General features: G+C 36.5%; 1 protein-coding gene across 3 annotated transcripts in view; it reads left to right on the top strand.

Moving 5' to 3' along the window:
- SEL1L3 (SEL1L family member 3) overlaps nucleotides 1-18,318 on the top strand; it is a 33,463-nt gene extending 15,145 nt beyond the window's left edge. The window contains exons 10-24 of one of the 3 annotated variants that reach the window (XM_030947791.1): nucleotides 183-385; nucleotides 1,897-2,076; nucleotides 3,155-3,274; nucleotides 3,887-4,027; nucleotides 5,104-5,166; nucleotides 6,590-6,766; nucleotides 8,298-8,425; nucleotides 9,058-9,141; nucleotides 11,382-11,472; nucleotides 11,584-11,668; nucleotides 13,393-13,502; nucleotides 14,779-14,906; nucleotides 16,057-16,159; nucleotides 16,254-16,326; nucleotides 17,069-18,318. In XM_030947791.1, the coding sequence (XP_030803651.1) occupies nucleotides 183-385; nucleotides 1,897-2,076; nucleotides 3,155-3,274; nucleotides 3,887-4,027; nucleotides 5,104-5,166; nucleotides 6,590-6,766; nucleotides 8,298-8,425; nucleotides 9,058-9,141; nucleotides 11,382-11,472; nucleotides 11,584-11,668; nucleotides 13,393-13,502; nucleotides 14,779-14,906; nucleotides 16,057-16,159; nucleotides 16,254-16,326; nucleotides 17,069-17,238 (1,856 nt within the window). In that variant the 3' untranslated portion in view covers nucleotides 17,239-18,318. Of the gene's footprint in view, nucleotides 1-179; nucleotides 386-1,896; nucleotides 2,077-3,154; nucleotides 3,275-3,886; nucleotides 4,028-5,103; nucleotides 5,167-6,589; nucleotides 6,767-8,297; nucleotides 8,426-9,057; nucleotides 9,142-11,381; nucleotides 11,473-11,583; nucleotides 11,669-13,392; nucleotides 13,503-14,778; nucleotides 14,907-16,056; nucleotides 16,160-16,253; nucleotides 16,327-17,068 lie in introns of all 3 variants that reach the window. The other 2 variants (XM_030947792.1, XM_030947790.1) reach the window with 2 other exon arrangements.
- The last annotated feature ends 234 nt before the right edge of the window (nucleotides 18,319-18,552 follow it).

The following is an 18,552-nucleotide window of genomic DNA, read 5'->3' as shown; positions in this document are numbered from 1 at the left end:
TCACCCTTCCTATTCAGTAATACCTTATTTCTCTAGGAATTTCATCTGCATTGAGAATACCATTCAGCTTGAGAAATAACAGAATCTATTATTCTGTCTGTTACTCTGATTGGGGAAACTGGTTCCTAATTTTAACTCTTAAAACAACTGTGTGTTCTATATTTTATTTTTGGTGTTAGAAGATGGAAGTGATACAGTTGTAGAAGTTGGCCGAAGGATATTTGAGAAGGTTGTGAAAGGTCTGTCCAGTGCCAATGGCCTCAGCAATTTGGGCTCCTCTGTCCCTCTCCTGGTGGATTCCAGTTGCTGTGGATACCATAAGGCTTCCTATTTCCTTGCAGTTATATTTGAAACAGGCCTTGGTGTGCCTGTGGATCGTATAAAGGTACCATACTTAACATGTGCTGTTATGTCTGTGAAATTAATTACCTTAAAGACAGTTAAGAAATGGGATGATCCACTGAATTAAAAAAAGTGAAATGGCCCTCAGATCCAGGTGGTTGAAAGAATTCTCCAATAAAGCTATTAATAAATACCTTGATGGCAGTTATATCTTTATGAAGGCCTGGTGGTGGGAATCTTGATCCTGCTCAAGCAGAACAAGGACATCAGTGATATAGTAAAGATCAAAAAATGGAAGTAAAGTGAACAGCATAGAAGGTACTGCTTTTCCCAGTCACTGTGGAGCCAGGATGAGTAAGAGCCCTTGAGTCATTCACAGTGATTTGAAGACAGGTAGGAAAAAAGTCCCAGATCAGGCAAATCTAAATTGGAAAGGTTGCATAGCACAATCAGGAAAGAAGTGTGATTTTAGAGTGTGCAAAAATGTGACACTGAGTATATATAGTCAAATGAGCAAGGGTAACCAAAGTAGAGCAGTTTTCTTTTGTAAAAAAGTGACTGTGCTTCAAACTGAGCAACTGCAGAGTTTGAGAACTCCTGACCTCTTAGGCAGCTTGAAAATAACTGAAATGTTTCAATGTGTTCTATGTCAGGGGAAGAAGACAACACTGAAATTGCCAACAGATATTTAATTGTGGTATAATAGTAAAATATAAAACACTCATAAAGAATAGCAGATCTTCTGCTATTCTTCGTCTGTTGTGGTTAGAGGACACTAAATCAGAAGAACCTCTTACAGGCCAATCAGAGACAAAGCTCACCTGCAAATCTTCAGAAACAAGAAACCTTAGACAGGAACCTTTTTTATACCGTAATTATAGAGTATACTGTGCTTATTATGGAGGCTAAGTAATTTCATCATTGAATCTGCTTCAGGTAGTGTAGGAAACAATATCCAGCACAGATGGGACACCACTGGTTTTCTTACTGTGCAGGTGAAAAATAATAGTAGTGCTGAAAATTTTTTTTGGCAAATGTGTGGTGCATAGACCAATTAACACGAATCTCAAGGAAGATTTGTGCTGAAACCTTAGCAGCCATAGATTCTATCCTACTAGTCCTGTCAGATCCCTAGGGTAAGATTCTCAAATGCTGTTTGTTAGCTTCCATATGTTTCCACAGAATTCAGTGTGAAAATTCCAGCTGGCTTCAGTGGGACTGGTTAAGTCACTGCTGAGTATAAGTGTCAGAGTATAAACAACTCCGTAGTAAAATGACATTGAAAAACTGCTGCACATTTCGTGATGACAGAATAAATGCAATACTTGAAAAGTATGTAGAGCCTAGATTTTCTTTCCAGTGTTTCTGTGCAAACATAAGACACTTTGACTACTTTATGGGCTGTGTTTGCTTCTCTAACTGTGTTTACATAATACAGCTAGTATATCAGCTACCAGAATGAACATTCTGTTCCCTGGAAATTTCCTGGGAAGTGCTTAACTTGTGAGACGTGCAGTGAATTCACTCTTCTTTATGTCTGTTGATTTTTGCCAGGGACTGCTATATAGTTTGGTTGGTGCTCAGGGGAACGAGAGACTTTCTGTGATGAATCTTGGCTATAAACATTACCAAGGGATTAATAACTATCCGCTTGATTTGGAGCTGTCTTATGCTTATTACAGCAATATCGCAATAAAGACATCCCTGGATCAACACAATATAAAAGGGGAACAGGTAAAAGAATTATTAGTGTACCTGAATTTTTTTCTGTGCAAGTTATTTTTCATATTTGCATTATGTGGCCAGAAGATTTTTGTCTTGATTTACAAATATTGGCTCATCTGATTTGTTTCCCTGCCTGTGGCAGGGGTGTTGGACTAAATGGTCTTTAAAAGTCCCTTCCAGCCCAAATCATTCTATGATCCAATGATTGTTACAAAATCCCCCAAATTATATGTAGGTATAATTACTATGTTTCTTAAGAAGGGGGAATCAAAATCAATATCAGACTCAAATCCTCAGAATTGTCCACAAGCCTGTCTTTTATTAAAGTCCAAGCCTTGGCCCCTGAATCCTCACTCAGACTTCTAATTATTAATATAATTGGATGTGTTTATTAAGTTCCTGCAAAAGATGAATTGTCCTCTCCATTCTTTAACCTTTTCTATAATCAAATGTAATTACTTGGTTGTTAAATAATTATCAGATAAAGTTACAATAAAATCATTTTGGAATAGGCTGCTAACAGGAGGTAACACAACTTTATTTGTAAAGAATAGTCAGGGTAGGTTGAGTGCTAGAATCGTGGCTTATCAGAAAGCATGATTATTGTACAAATATAGAGACATTCTAATTGCTGAAGAACTAAAAGCTGGCAGACTTACCTAGATAAGAGTGCTGTGGGTCAGGTCTTCATCAAGCTTTCTGCCAGTCTTTTTTTAATCTTTTGAAAGCGATTTCTATAGAAATATTAAAGCACTGAACGACTTAAATACACTTCTTTGTCATTTTTACAACCAAAAGATGGTTTGGGGTTTTTTTTTTAGTTGTTGGTGTCTTGGCATATTTTTCTGGTGTAGAATGGACTTACAGTTTTGGAAGAAAGCAGTAAATGTTTTTTACAGTGGATGTAAGAATAGTTCTTAATGCCCTGGCCAATAGAGGAGTGATGAGAATTTAAAAATCCAGAACTGATCATGAATTTTTAGGGATAAGCAGGACATGGACAACATTTTCATTTTGGTAGAAGATGTAGAAATCCATTGTGAAATTCATGTGGAAGTTAATTTTTTTCTGTTTACCTACTCTTCAGGCATTTGTTGAAACTATAAGACTGATGGATGATGAACTGCTAAAAGCTCAAACAAAAGAAAATGGTGATGTCTTTATGTGGTTAAAACATGAAGCAACAAGAGGAAATGCAGCTGCACAGGTATAAAGCAATAATTTTCCCCATTCTTGGTTTTAGACACATTTAGGAATGTACAGCTGTAGACCATGTAGGAAAGTTGCAGAGGAGAGCAGACAGACTTTCCTCCTTGCACCCAGAATTGCTTCTTTTTTCCAAGCCTAGACTATTTCTCATATTCCTGTTCAATAATATCCATGCAAAAGCCATAACAATAATGCAAGGCAGAAGGGCAGAGTCTTCAAGTCTTGGCAATCTCCTTATCTGATCCTTTTCCCTGGCTTTGTATTTGATACATTGCAATTCTGCTGCTGATCTGAGACCAGTAGCAGTATATTGTAATACTTTGCCATTTACCTGCATCAAATCTGTCACTTACCTCTGCAGTTAAATCAGTCCAGACTCTATGATACTGACAGCTGTAAAAATAAGCCTGCTGTAGAGTTAGCATCGGTACATTCCACCATTGAAAAACTCTCAGAATATTCCTGTTAACCAGTTGTTTTCAAACTGTTGAGGGTGTATACTAGTTTCTTCTCATATTTGAAATGCATCTAAGCCTGTAAAAGTCTGTTCCTGCAATTCCAGTTTCAATACTATCATTTATAGCAATACTACTTAAATTGTTTCTTTTAGCAACGTTTGGCTCAGATGCTGTTTTGGGGCCAACAAGGAGTGGCAAAAAATCCCGAAGCTGCAATAGAATGGTATGCAAAGGGTGCAATAGAAACAGAAGATCCAGTGTTGATATATGATTACGCCATTGTGTTGTTTAAGGTAAGTCATATTTCATGTTTTCACTTCAAAATAGTCTTTCCTTTAACATGATGTTTTAAGTTATCTGCAGTGACACACAGTAAGAGTGTATGCAAGTGCTTTTACATTTACTCTGAAAATCAATCAATAGGTATAAAGCTAATGTTGATTTTTACTAAAAAGAGGCACAAAAATTTTAAAAAGAGCAAGTTAAAAACAATCTTACTTTATTCCTATCCATATTCAGGATCTAAATACCACCCAAATTGTGGATCCTAATTTTTCCTAATGTCTTGTCACCTCAAGAATCCAATCAGCTAGTAGGCATAGGCTTTGGTGTAGAGGTGTAGGTAAAAATTTGATCCTTTCTTAGAATGCCCTTTATTAGGATTTTTTTTTTAGTTGGAATTAAATTATCGCTGCATGCAGTTAGTTTTTCCCTGCTAGAAGCAGTAGACAGAAGATGCTAAATGGAAGCATGACCTCACCTGAGTCAAATAAGGTGTATCAGCTAAGTGATGTCACCCATAAGACATTCAAACACTAAAGCTTAGGTGGTGAGGAACTGTTAGGTCTTCATCTCATTCCTTTGACAGTGGAGGGTTTTTCTCTAGAAAATGCTTGCTTAAGTCTTGCTTGTGTTAATTTTGAACACACATAATCTGTTTTACCTGTGTGTGGGATTATTTTATGTGGACATCATAAGCATGACATCTGTGTATTTCCTCTAGAGACACTCTAACATCTTTTCAGGAAAGCTGAGAGCTCTTAATCTCTGCCAAACTGTGTACAACCTCTGCCCCTTTAAATGCTATTTATTCTTCCTTAGTTACTCAAAGATCTGTATTATCATTTACCCATAAAAATCACTTGAATATACTGGTACAATATTTGTTTCTAGGCTGAGTCACCGAGATTTTGTAAAGCTGTGAAGGAAGGATGAACTCAAAGCTGCTTGTTTTGTTGTAACTGTTTAAAGCTGAATGACACTTAGTAGGTAATAGTATCAATATTAAAAGGCATTTTGTATGTGCATAAGTGAATTTTTATCAGTCTGCATTTGTAAACAATAATTGTTTCGCATATCCGTTTCCTAGGGTCAAGGTGTGAAAAAGAATATAAAACTCGCATTGGAATTGATGAAGAAAGCAGCAGCCAAGGTAAAATGCAATGAATATTTTACTGTAGTAGTTCTGTACTAAGTGCTAATAACTATGAACTCTGATTTCTATAAAATGCCTGTTACCATAATTCTGTGTCATACTGCTTGCTTCTCCAGTGTTATCACCATGAATGGTGAAAGCCTTGTTTGCCCAAGTTGGGAGACTAGATCACTCAAAATCAGCCAAAATTTCTGTGAAAGAAAAAAAATTCTCTCTACTTGCATCTTTTGGAACTTGATGTTAGTTAAATTATTTACAGACTGAATATTTGATCCAGGAGTACATTTTTGCCTCATATTCCCAAGCATTAAGGGAGAAGACGAGGATGTCCCAAAGTCTCCTGATTTTATTTCCATAGTAGGGAGAAACATTGAGCACCACAGAGCAGAGGAGCCTCGCTCCATTTAATGATCTAGGACAGGCAGGTTACCCAGGCCATGATCTGGTCCTTAGAATAAAAATGAAAGAATGCCTAGACCTTGCTAGGCACAATACATTCCTAGCTCTTAGAACCAGAATTAGTTAAATTACTGATTATGACTGTAGGACTTCACTGCTAACCAGTATCAGAAAAGATTTGTGCCAATTCTGGGGTTCCTTTGAAACAAGGGAGACTATCTGTTCTACTGCCTGTTTGGGGAAGGCTTAAATAAACTGAGAGGCTTTTATGATGTGATCAAAATACCTTTGATTCAGGATCTGAGGAACAGCTTCCTGGGAGACTCCTAGAGACATCAATTTCCTTACTCTCCTTGAACTCAAACACTTGGGTTCTTATGCTCCAATGCACATTTTCTATACAGAAACAACATCATAATTATTGAAAAGTTTAACAGCTCTTGCATTTTAATGTGCAAGTTAGTAACACTGCCGGCATACTTACAGCCCCATATGATCCACCAGTTTATGCAAGGAAGTGGTGACTCATTGGAACAACAATAAAAACTGTCTCAAGATTTTCTCTTGAGCCGAGATGCAAAGATGCAACTTAGTAATAGCAAGTGCAATATCTTAAGCTGATCTGTATGATGTTGGTGAAATGCATTTTGAAAGCAGCATTACAAAGTTCTGTGTACATTGCTTTCTTTTTATTCTCAAGGAAATGTTCTAGTTTAAAAGAAGTGGGTTTTTGATTGCTAATCTTGTCAATCAGTTTCTGGGAGTTCACAAGAACAAGTGTCCTGTTTGGCTTTGAAGAGGAGACAGGGGAAAAATAGTCACAATTTGTTCTTGTCAACAAGTGAAAGTCATGGCTGAGACTCTGTAGAATAAGATGTCACTGGAGTCTTATTCCTCACTCTATATACAAGACCACAGAGAAACTTAGTGGGGAACAAAAAGCTTTATAATCCCTAGTCCCAGAAGTGACAAAAAGCAGAATCAAATGTGTGATCTGAGTCTGCTCTTCTCCTTCCCTAAGGGCTTGCCCCAGGCAGTGAATGGATTAGGATGGTATTACCACAATTTTAAAAGAGACTACAGAAAAGCAGCCAAGCACTGGTTAATTGCTGAAGAATTGGGAAATCCAGATGCATCATACAACCTTGGTGTCCTATATTTAGATGGGATTTACCCTGGAGTACCTGGTAGAAATCAAGTGAGTAAATATTTAATGGTACTATTTCTTACATTAGGGCCCAATTTAGAAGTTTTTGACTCATTCTTGAGATTGTTCTGTTCACCCTAAGTTAGATTTTGATACCTTTTATCATAAAGAAGGATTTTACTGGGGGATTCAATCAGATTGCTTAGGGAGAGAGATGTTGCTCAAATATGTCAGTCAAAATTATATGCATGTGTTTGTATTCTTTTAATTTAGAAACAAAACAGGTGCAGGTTTTACTCCTTGCAGTGACAGCAGCCAGGAAGGATAGTGTGTGCTCTCACATCATGTGACTTTTCAGGTTCTCAGTTTTGGATTGGAAAGTTTACAAGGAGGGGATTCCACAATAACTGAAAGAAGCACAACCTTGTCCCTGAACCCATGAACAGCTATGCTACATTCACGTAGCATCTGTGAGCCTCAGAGTGCAGTGAGAGCCCTCCAATCCAGACTTGGAAATGTAGCTATTTGGTACAGTCCTGGTAGATAGCAGTATTTTATTTTTCTGTGACAGAATCCGTTAACATATGTGCAAAATAAATTTTCCCCTAATAGGAATGGTCTACTTTATTTCTATTTCTTTTAATTAACTTGGAAGTGTATGAACAGCAGCAAAAATGTAGTGAGGTAGACTGTAATAAATGTTGTCACACCTCATACTTAGAGCTAAAAAATGTTTCCAGTGTGTCCTTCGAGTTCTGAGATCTGGATATACTCCAGACAATGAGCATTTCTGCTGCCAGCAGCAGCAGTGCTCAGCAACGTGTGCATCTGGCAAACACATTTTCCTTCCCCAGGGACCAAAAAACACATTTCAGATTGGACTGATTTTAAGAGTACACCTAAAAGTACCCAGATTTCTTTATTCATCAAAGCCAATGGCAAGAAGGAGTGTGTAGTCCATGCTCACTAACAGCAAGCATATATTGAGGTTAAAATTTTCCTGAAATAAATTATTATTTCTGTTTGTATGCTGGTTTGGTTTACTTTACCAATTGCTATTAGTGAGGGTAAAATGTGGAGTCATACATTTTTGTGTGGAGTAAAATATGGAGTCACACACAGCCTTCCCACTTCTGTAGCTTTGGCCCTATTTACTCCATCTGTGTTATCTTTTATAAACCATTTTCAAAGATTTGAGTACTGTTGAGCACAGCCTTATTTGGCATTGCAAGTTCTGTTCTCCAGGATGCCTTAATAATCTTCCTACCAGTAAACAACCAGTTTTATTTTTGTCAGTGTATGCAAGACTTTGTGTTAGTGAGTGTTAGTTAAACATTTAGACACTTTTCTGTCTGATTTCCATATATTACCCAAATACATGTTTTTCAAAACTTTCTCTAGCCTAAACTATTAAAAATTTAGAAGAATTCATTTAATCTAAGTACACTAACAGTAGTTTAACTATCTTGCCCTCATTAGTGAGCTACCTATTTTTATTCCTTTGATGAAAAGGGTCCTGAGGAAGAAATCTCAATAAAGACTGATAATGCAGAGTTGCTAATTGTGTCTTGTTTCTTCACAGACAGTTGCTGCACACTATTTCTATAAAGCTGCCCAAGGAGGACACATTGAAGGGACTTTGAGATGCTCTCTGTATTACATCACAGGAAATATGGAAGACTTCCCTAGAGATCCAGAAAAAGCTGTAATGTAAGTAAGGAAACCATTTATAAAAGGAGAATATATTTCTGGTGTGATTATTTTGATTACTGGTGATTTTTAAGTCCATGGCCTAAATACCTTGTACTTCACAGTGCTTACCTCCATGGCAAAAGGTTCTTCTGCAGTAATATTTGATCTGCATGAGTATGTGTATTATTTAGATGACCAGTAGATTTTAAGAGATACTGGGTACTTTTATAACTTTTTTCCCAGAACAGCTCAGAGAGATTGTATCAAATGACTCTGAAAGATTGTATCTAACAAAGCCTTGCTATTTTTTTTTTTCAAGAAATATTGGTGATGTGGTAGAATTGACATTTTGCATCAAAAATAGGCAGATAATTTTTGACAGCACCTATTAACTTACATTTGTTTTCTTAAAAATCATTGGTGAGAAAAAACATAGGATGTCTCTAATACACTTAAAGAGATGAATGGACTTCATGTTCTCAGTCAATTGTCACAGGATTGATGCAGTGACTACTGTTAAATCCCATAGTTTGTCTTGCATAGGAAGTTAGATAGTGATCCCATATCCTTTTGTGTTTTTTGAGTCTGTGTGAGTTGGGATAACATTACTGGAGCATGACCGTTTATTTTTTGTTTGTTCTATTCCACAGCTGGGCAAAACACATTGCAGAGAAAAATGGCTACTTAGGTCATGTAATCAGAAAAGCTCTCAATGCTTATCTGGAGCTTTCATGGTATGTTTCTTCTGTTCTCTATATTTTCTATTTTTCACTTACTTTATAGCAAGATAAAATAATTAATACTGGGCCATCACTGCAAAGAAAAAAAGCAGTAGCACTACAAAAATCAGTTGCAAAACATCCATTGACATAAAGGGAGGGAGGAGTTGACCCAAAATGTAAGTCAACAGTTCTGACAGAATCAAGTGAAAAACAAGGAGTTTGTAGAGTGAAATAATTGTATCAACTGTGGTTCTTATCCCATAATATTTGTGTAATGTGCACTGGATTAACCAGAGAAACATCTTTCACTTTTACTCTTCTCTCTGTTACAAGATTACTTGTTTACCTTCTCTCTTCTGTATATTTCTGTGTCATGAGAAGTCCAGCTGCTGGATTAGATTTGTTGGGTTTTCCGTGTATGGTTAGTATTGTCTTTTGTATAATAGGGGGCTCTAATATCCAATGAGCCAGTCAAGAGGTTTCAAAATAGTGTCCAGGTTAATGCTCCATCTTAGCAGCCTCTGTAGGCATGAGCATCAGATATTGTGAGTGCAAACATCAGACTGTCATATGTGATCAAAACAATGGCTTATTTAGTCCTGCAGCTTCCCCCTGTAAGTACTGAATTAGTGCTTTGGAGATTAGGGAGATCTACAAGAAACTGTCAATGGACTGTTCTGGAGTAACCCATTCCTAGAAGTGTCTTTTCACTCAGTCCATCGCAGGTGTTTCTTCTCAGACTTGAACCCACTTCTAAACACTGGAAAACTCTGTTGATATTTTTGTAGCATGTTCTGTTGTGCAAGCTGACTCTGCCCAGCTTACTTTGCAGTCCACAAGCAGATGACAGGTAGAGCATAAAGATTCCAAAAAGGAATCTGGGCTCAACAGCTAGCAGGAAAAATCTCCTGGAGTCCTACTTGAGATGCCAGGGTGTAAATTGCATAGGTATAAATCGTTGCACTGCCAATCCATCCAAATGATGTGTTCTTCAGTCATTGTTTGCAGCCACATGTTTTACACATCTGTCTGTCATGGTAGTTTGATCTTCAAAGACTGATGCAAAGGTTGTAAATGGAATTTCTTCTCTTAGGTGCCCTTTGAGACTTAAGGATCAACCAATTTCCCAGCTTTCCCTTTAATTCCTTTTGTAGTCCCAGGTCTCTCTTGTACTAGATGTTTTTACAGGGCAAGTACAAGGAAAATTTGTAATCATGCAGAAATATCTGGATAACAGGTGGTTACACTTGCTAGTTCTGTAAGAGCAACTGCTTTCACAATTTGATTTGAAGTTGTTTTGCTTAAGCAGCTACTCTTGAAGCCAAATGTGTATTTGACCATATCTTCCAGTTAGCTTCCAGTTAAACAAGCCATTGAACCCTGAAACTTGCCATGGTTTTTACCTTTATGTTTTGGAGAAAATCATTGGCAGCACTACTCTTTAATAGGAAACTTCAGAAGGAAAAAAGTACACCATGTGGGGTTTTTTATTGTTTTGGGTTTTAAAACTACACACATGATTTTATAGATTTCCTCTTAATTTTAAATGTGTAATCTTCCTAGTATAGAGTAGATGAGTGGCAGAGAATATGAGAGATGCTCTCATCTAGTATCAAAATACTGAATTGCTATACTGCAAATACAATGTTAAGTTTTACTACTTGCTTTACAGTCAGTGAGATGCATAAAGTCCTTAGAGGGACAGAAACTGTTTTTCTATTCATACATTCAAATATAAGGAAAGGCAAATTCTTTTTCAAAAAGCTCTGTCTAAAACGACAAGAAAAAAACAAGTCACATAAATGAAAGATAAAGCATACCAAAGAAATACTCAGATGAATGTTAGACAGATATATACACAGCTAAGTTAATTATAGATTTTTTTTAAAGTAGAGTCTTTTAAGAATGTTTTATCTGAAACATTTAAATAGAGAATTGTGCTTAGTATCAATTCTTCTTTCCCATCAGTCTGGCACTCAGAGTAAGCACACAGTGGAGCCGGTAGCTTCAGTGCAAGAAAGAAAAGGGCTGCAAATTCTTGAGATGCAGCCTGGCTAGTTACACCAAGCGTTGCCTGTATATGTCGCTGTTGCATGGGTTTCCCAGCCTCTTGCTCTGAAACTTTGTACCAAAATTTTGCTTGTAGGCAATTTTATACATTTGTTTAGTGCTTTTGGTTTTTTTCTTAACTGTAAGTAAAATGCATGTTATTTTTGTAAGGTTTTTCATCAGTTTATTTTATCTAACATTAGGCATGAAGCTCTGCTGCATTACATTTTAGCAGCTGAAACTGGGATTGAAGTGTCACAGTCAAATTTAGCACACATCTGTGAAGAAAGACCAGTGAGTAAATAAATTCACAACTCATTATCCTGAAAGGACCCTTTGTTAATGATAATATATGCCATTAGTCTCTTACCTGGGATATGAATGAATCAATTATTTTCTTTATAGGACCTAGCAAGAAAATACCTAGCAACTGATTGTGTCTGGAGATACTACAATTTCTCAGTTTCTCAAGTCAATGCTCCATCATTTGGTATGTATAAGGAATTCTTTCTAAATTTTAAGGTTACTTTTTTTTTTAATTTCAAGGACTGCATTTGTCACAACTTCTATGTGAGTAAGCAGGTTGAGGGAGGGAAGATTAATTCCTGCTAATCATTCATGTTTTGATAAGAATATCAGGGTAATTAAAGGTAATTAAAGTGTTTTATTTCAGCACTTTTTTTTTAAAATTTCCTTTTTATTACATTAAATGGTTAAAAGTTTAATAAAATAAAAAAGATAAGCCCTGAGGAAGGGCTAGATATTTAGGAGTCTGAGCAGTTGACTCAAAGTTTAAGAAAAAAAAGCAGTAGACTTTAGGAGCTCATGCTGTTTGGTTTATCAAAGGGAAAATCCAAAAGCAAATATACTTCCATATCATAATTGAGTCATGAGAAGCTAATAAAGGCTAAGGGATTCCTTATCTAATTTATTATTAGTTTTCCTCTTAGGGTACAGAGTTTATCAACATTGGTAGAGCTTACCTTGGAGAGCTAAAGGATTCTCTAAGTTCTGTTTGCAAATAAGTTACATTCCTCAGGCCTTAAATTTTACTACACCTAGGACTTCAATAGCTAAGTCATTTTGGTGTCTCTGAAAGCTTTACTGAATATTTGAAAACATTGATCTGATTGTCTCACAGGAGCACTTCAGTCATTTGTAACAAGCATGTGGAAAAGTGGAGTGTAAAAATAATTGGTGCTATTCATTTAAATACACAGTGTGCGAAATTTTAAAGTGTGGAAACTGAATACCACGTGGATATAGCCTTAAGCCAGAGGAGCTGACAAACACTGTTAGTTTTCCTGAGGAGTTTGTAGACACCTTAGCAAGGAGTATTTTGGTTGATCCTTTGGTAGATCCACTGTAGCTTTAGTAAAAGCTCACATGAGAAAAACTTCTGAAGGTGAGACTCATAGGATGGAACTGTCATTCCATTTCAGCCCACTGTAAAAACATGTGGGATTTTCTTGTGTAGACACACAAGCCTAAGTGTAGAAGAGTTGCAAATGATTTGAGGAAAGCTTAGGTCAGGTAAGTGTAGACACAGTCATAGGAGTTTTTAAATTCAGTAGCACAGATTATCATGCTTTCTCCTGTCTGGGTCGGTGCCCTCTCTTTTGATGCATTTCATTTCTGTGCAATGTCACAGAAATGTGACATTGAAAGATGTTTGCAAAATGCTTGCTAGGCACTGCTCCCTTCTAGACCAGGAGAATTGTATCCCTACTGTTGTCCTGGGTTGACTTGGATTTGAAACTAATGAAATTACCAGCAGCAACATTCTCTAACTTTTGGGAAAGTTTCAGCCACCATAGTGTTAGGTACAGAGCAAACACATAGATGACATGGTTTTAAGTTTCATCAGTTTAGTAGGGCTAATCTGACTAAATAAGGCTTCAGGTTGTCCAAAGACAGATTTAGCAAGTGAAGAAGGAATGAAATATAAAGACTCTCAAGCCTCAGATTTTGTAAAAGCAATGTCATTCATTAAATTCATTAAAGAGAAACAATGAGAGATTTCATCAAGAATAATTATTTTCAGTGAGAGGCTGATATAAAGTAGCCACAGAGACAACCAGAGAGACAGAGTACGTTTGTCTTTTAGTATTGTGCTTTAAACAGAATTACTGTAAATTTCTCCATCACACTAATAGTTGGGTAATTCTAATGCTGCAAATGGTCTAAATGATCTTCTGCTGATTTCTTCCACAGCTTATTTGAAGATGGGAGACTTCTACTACTATGGCTACCAGAACCAGTCTAGAGACCTGGAGCTGTCCATGCGGATGTACGCCCAGGCTGCCTTGGAGGGGGATTCACAGGTGGGTCTGCACTCATGGCAAAACACTGGAGTGTAAAACATTTGGAGAATTTAGCTGTGACTGGTTCTTCTGCTTGGCCTCATCTGCACCAAAGAAACCTGCTAGAATAAGTTACAATTATTTCAAAATACCTTGTGAGTCAGTAGTTGCTGTTTCGTAATAGAAGATAAACTTAGCATAGATTAATGGTCTTAGAATTAGGCTGCTGTGTAAGCTAAAGGTAAATTGCCTAATTTGGGGCTACCTTACCTTGATGCAATTGACTTAGTTGTGACCTCAGTATTTTTGCTATTGTATGAGGAAAAATTAATAGACTGGGTTGTATTCCAGTCCTGTCCTCTGCCATTTTATGATTAAAAAAAAGACTAGCCCATTTCCCTTGGTATATTATACCAAGTAAATCACAGGGTGAATTTTGTTCACTAACAAAGGTTTCATCTTAAAATGCTTTATAATTAAAGAATACACCATGTCACATCACCAAAGACATGCAGTGTTTCACCACTGAGTTTCCTGTTTTCAGGCCCTCCTGAAGTGTCCTGGGTGCAATATTCTGTTCTCCCTGTCCCTATGGCAGTATCCCCAGATGGTGTCTTGTATGTGAACTTATCAAAGGTAGCATGGGTGGGTTTTGTTTTGAGGTTATTGGGACAAAACATTACTGCTAAACTAGCAAAGGAAAGAAGAGATGCATAAATAGTTACTTTAAAGTATGAAAGTCAAAGTGATGGGGAATCCTGTAAAATGTCTCATGTGTGTTCATCTTCATGACTCTGAAGAGATGCAGGGTTCCCTAAGACTTGCCCAAATAAGCAACACATAAGATTAAGGACTTAAATTGTCCTTAAATTGGAGGAAATTTCTACTCTCAGAAATTTCACTATTCACATTCTGTTGATCTGTGGAGCTATGTGAAGGGGAATTGAACAGTAACAAAATAGAAATCCATTTCTGCTTTCACTCTGTATTTCCCTAGGAGAAAAAATGACAGTTTGATATGGTGAATGGACTTAAAGAACAATTCAAAATAAGAAAGAAACCTTCTGGGAAAAGATATGAGCTAAGAAAACAGTGTCACAACATCTGAATGCTTCTTTTGCATTTTCCGTATTCACCTGAGTATATGGTTAGGAGAAAAGGCACTCAGTTATTTAGTGAATATCACATTGTACTTGACAAATTTAGGGAGGACATTTATAATTATTTAGATACTTGGTGCTTAAATACAGATATGAAAATTTAATGTTTAAAAAGTGTGAATTTTTTTTACTGTTAGGGTTTCTTCAATTTGGCTCTTGTCATGGAAGAGGGCAACTCCATACCATCCTACATTCTGGATCACTTGGAAATTGATCAAGCATTGCATTCTAGTAATACATCACTTCTTCAGGAGCTGTATTACAGGTGAGTCTTTTTTGCATTAATCAGCATCTTCTGGTTTTCCATGTGAGTGACATTTACTCTGGAGGACAGCACCTCCTGTAATTATTAACTTTGTTCACTGTTGTGATTTAAGGCAGGTTACGGTCAACATACTTGAAATTCTTAAATTCCCTAATTATATTTCAGTTTATGCCTGATTATATGTGGTTACCTGAAATAGCAGAGCCTGGATTCAGTAATCCAGGAGGTCTTTTCCAGTTCCTGAAATATTTCAGTTCCTAAGTTAGGCATTGGTGATTTGTATGCAGTCCAAACCAGTAGTTGAATTCTAAATGCAGCATAATTTAATACAGAACTTGAAAATGTGTAAATGGGATAATAGCAATCCTCCCTATTGATTCTGCAAATATGTCCAGGCTGGCACAGATATTGTGGCACAGGGCATATACTTTTCTATATTTATATATATGTGTGTGTATATATATATATATATATGCACAGTCTATGACTATAACTAAATTATGTGTACATTTATAACAAAATTTATGTAGAAAAGGTATATATCTATATATACACGTCATCACTCCCTCCTTAGCTTTGTAGAAAAGAATCAATTGAAGCTTAAAATAGATGCCTGTGATTTAGCTGTCTAAACTCCCCTGGTAGGTGAAGTCTTGCTTGATAGAAATAAGAAAGCTGCTTAGCTCATCCCACAGGAGGTGGATACCTTGTGCTAGTCACCAAAAACACTCTTCAAGCTCTAACTTCATTCTATTAGAGCGCATTGTCTCGAAAGGACTATTGGCACCAGTGTTCTGGGTAGGCAACTAAATTTTGTACATCTAATTTTAAATCAAGTCCTTCTGCTGTTGACTCACATTCATCAGAGCTTGTTCTGTGACTGCTTTGAAAGTGTAGCCTGGATGCTTAGACCCATTGTTGACTATTAAGAAAATAAAAAGACACACTTCTAGAGTAAGGTATTTTGTGCTTAATAAGTTTAAGCTAGTATCTTTCTGAATTTTTACTTCACCATGTATGGGATACTGATGATGATATTCATTTGTTTTTTGAATTACTGGTTCTGCAAACCCATTTGAGAGCCCCAGATGATTGATGCCACAAAATTGTGGAGGTGGACTAATTAGTTGTTTTTATCTTCTTGTTGTAGGTGCTGGAATAATAGTAACCAAGAATCAATTAGCCCATGTTCATTAGCATTGCTTTATTTTTACATGAGAGTTCTCTGGAACAATGTTTTACACTCTACTCTGGTAGGTATTGCTCCCTTACTACATGCACAGTTCATTTGGAACTCTAGCTTGGCTTTGCACTGCTCTAACTATATTTTTAAAATTATCATCACAGATCTACTTCATGGGAACCTTTCTTTTATCGATTCTTGTTGCATTTGCAGTGCAGTCTTTTCAGTCTTTGTCTGGTAAGTATGTGTCATAGTAAAATTGAAGAAAGAGGAGTGATCTTTTTAGGTCAGTAAAACCTTCAAAAATGAAAGCAGAAGTCTAGATTTGATAGAAGTACCTCTGAGCAGTGGCTTCTTTAATACATAAGTCATTTCTTTGATCATTAAAAAGGAGTAGATGAAGCAAAGCATAACTTTAAACCTGTTGGTTTCTGAAGAACTTCTCTTGCTAAAGGAGATTCTTAATACAAACCCTAACTGCGTGTGATTATTCCCCATCTCTCAACATGCAGTACTGTTACAGTAATGATATGACACTGATTGCCTATGTAGTCTCTGCAGTATGTAGTCAGAGTGTGTTTCCTGTTTCATAGGATTGAATCTCTTCAGATGCAAGGTGGGAGAAAAAGGGAGGTTCCAAGAACTGGTACATTTGAGTAACTTAGTAAGAGTCAGTTCAGACTCTTAACACCAGTAACAGAATCAGCAAATGCATTCAGTCAGAAGTTACAGAACCTGTCGTAATAATTGTGAAATCCTGCTTTCTTTTCTTACTAGCTATTAATTTATGTAACTTGGGAATCATGCAACAAATTTATAAAGTTTATAGTTATAGATATTCTTCTTTCAGTATTTCCAAGCCTTTGCGTATTATCTTTATATGTAATTTTACATCCACATAACACTTAAATATTGATGAATAGACTTCCTAGACACAGTGAGGTTTTCTTAAATAATTTCTTTTGACATTCTTCTGAAGCTCGTAGTTCTCCTGGAAGAAGGTCAGAACCATTGTCACGTGATGTCCCTTCTTCCTTAGGGAATGACAGTGAGGATGCTACCAGAGCAGTACAGCAAGATGAACCTACGCTTTCAAATGATTTATCACAGCAGGAGTCAAACCCTCAGAGTCCTCTAGTCACCAGCTGAAGTGCAGTTTTCTTAAGGAAGACAGGATATGAACAACTACGAATCTAAGAACTGGCAACCAACCCTGTACACGGCATTAATAATGCAGTCCAACAGCTGAAGTTGTAAGGAAGTTCACTGATCTGGCTTCTCCACTACAGAGGAAAACCATTGCTATAATTTATTTAACTCCAAACAGATGATGCAGATTATCTCACTATACCAAACACATGATCATACTGTATGTCATGGAAGAACCTGGAAGGAAGCCTGCAAAGTCTGTGCCTAATTGAAAAATAAGCAAACATCCCACAGGTTTTAATGAGGTTTTACTTATAGTCTAATGTCTTATTAAATTGCTTTTACTGCATTTGAGCTTATTTATTGGTGAAATTAGCAACATTTTCCAAGTCTGAATCACTGCAATTATATAAAAGTGAAACCCAGTTGCCAATACTTTCCAAGTTCCATGGAAACCAGTCAGGACTTCAGAACATGCAATAGTAAAAATGAGGTTTTGGCATTTTATATTCCGTGCTGATTTTTCAGTGTGAAAAGTGTTTTGTTTTGAAAGAAAACACACCAGGAATATTTGCAATATGGTCATAACATATTAGTTATTGCTGACTTTTAGTCAAAGTTTTACAAGCATCCACATTTCCTGGTGGACACAACAAAATGTTTCTCTTCCTGCCAAGAAAGGAGCTCCCCAATGAATAAATAAAAGAATATTCAAGTGTGATCAGGTAACACAAAATGAACAAAAATTATTTTTGTATTCTTCTGTAGATAACACTGGCAAGGATTTATTTCATGTTCTGTAATTACTCTAAAAGACACATATTTAAGTGACAGTGTATTTGATAAATGTTGGATGGGACATATGGATAACATGTATGGAGTGCAAATACCTTCTGTCTGATTTAAAGTTCTCTGTAAAGCAGCTGTAGGAAGGGTCTAACCTTTACAGCAGGTGTGCAGTCACCTCTGCAAAATGATGTAGATCTCAGACTATAAATTGCATCAATCTATGCATTATTGAGGGTTAAATCCACTTGCCTTGCACTACATAATTTACTCTTGTAAATAAAAATATTTTTTTAATTCAGCCTGTATGTGGAGGAATTTCTTTTAAGCCACCTCTTGGATGAAATACTGTCTTGCTGTGCAATCTCTCAAGATCATTATTTACATGTCTGTTTTCTTAGCTTCAAATGCAACAATCAGCTTTCACTTTCTTTGAGGAATACAGTCTTCTCACAGAGCAAACCTGGAATATTTTGTTTTATTTTTCAAAACAAAAGAACAAGGCATAGGTGGTTTCAGTAAGAAGAG

Source organism: Camarhynchus parvulus, chromosome 4 (assembly GCF_901933205.1).
Source record: "Camarhynchus parvulus chromosome 4, STF_HiC, whole genome shotgun sequence".
Classification (NCBI taxonomy): Eukaryota; Metazoa; Chordata; class Aves; order Passeriformes; family Thraupidae; genus Camarhynchus; species Camarhynchus parvulus.
The sequence above is the reverse complement of the archived record's forward strand: the minus strand, read 5'-3'. Positions and strand labels throughout refer to the sequence as shown.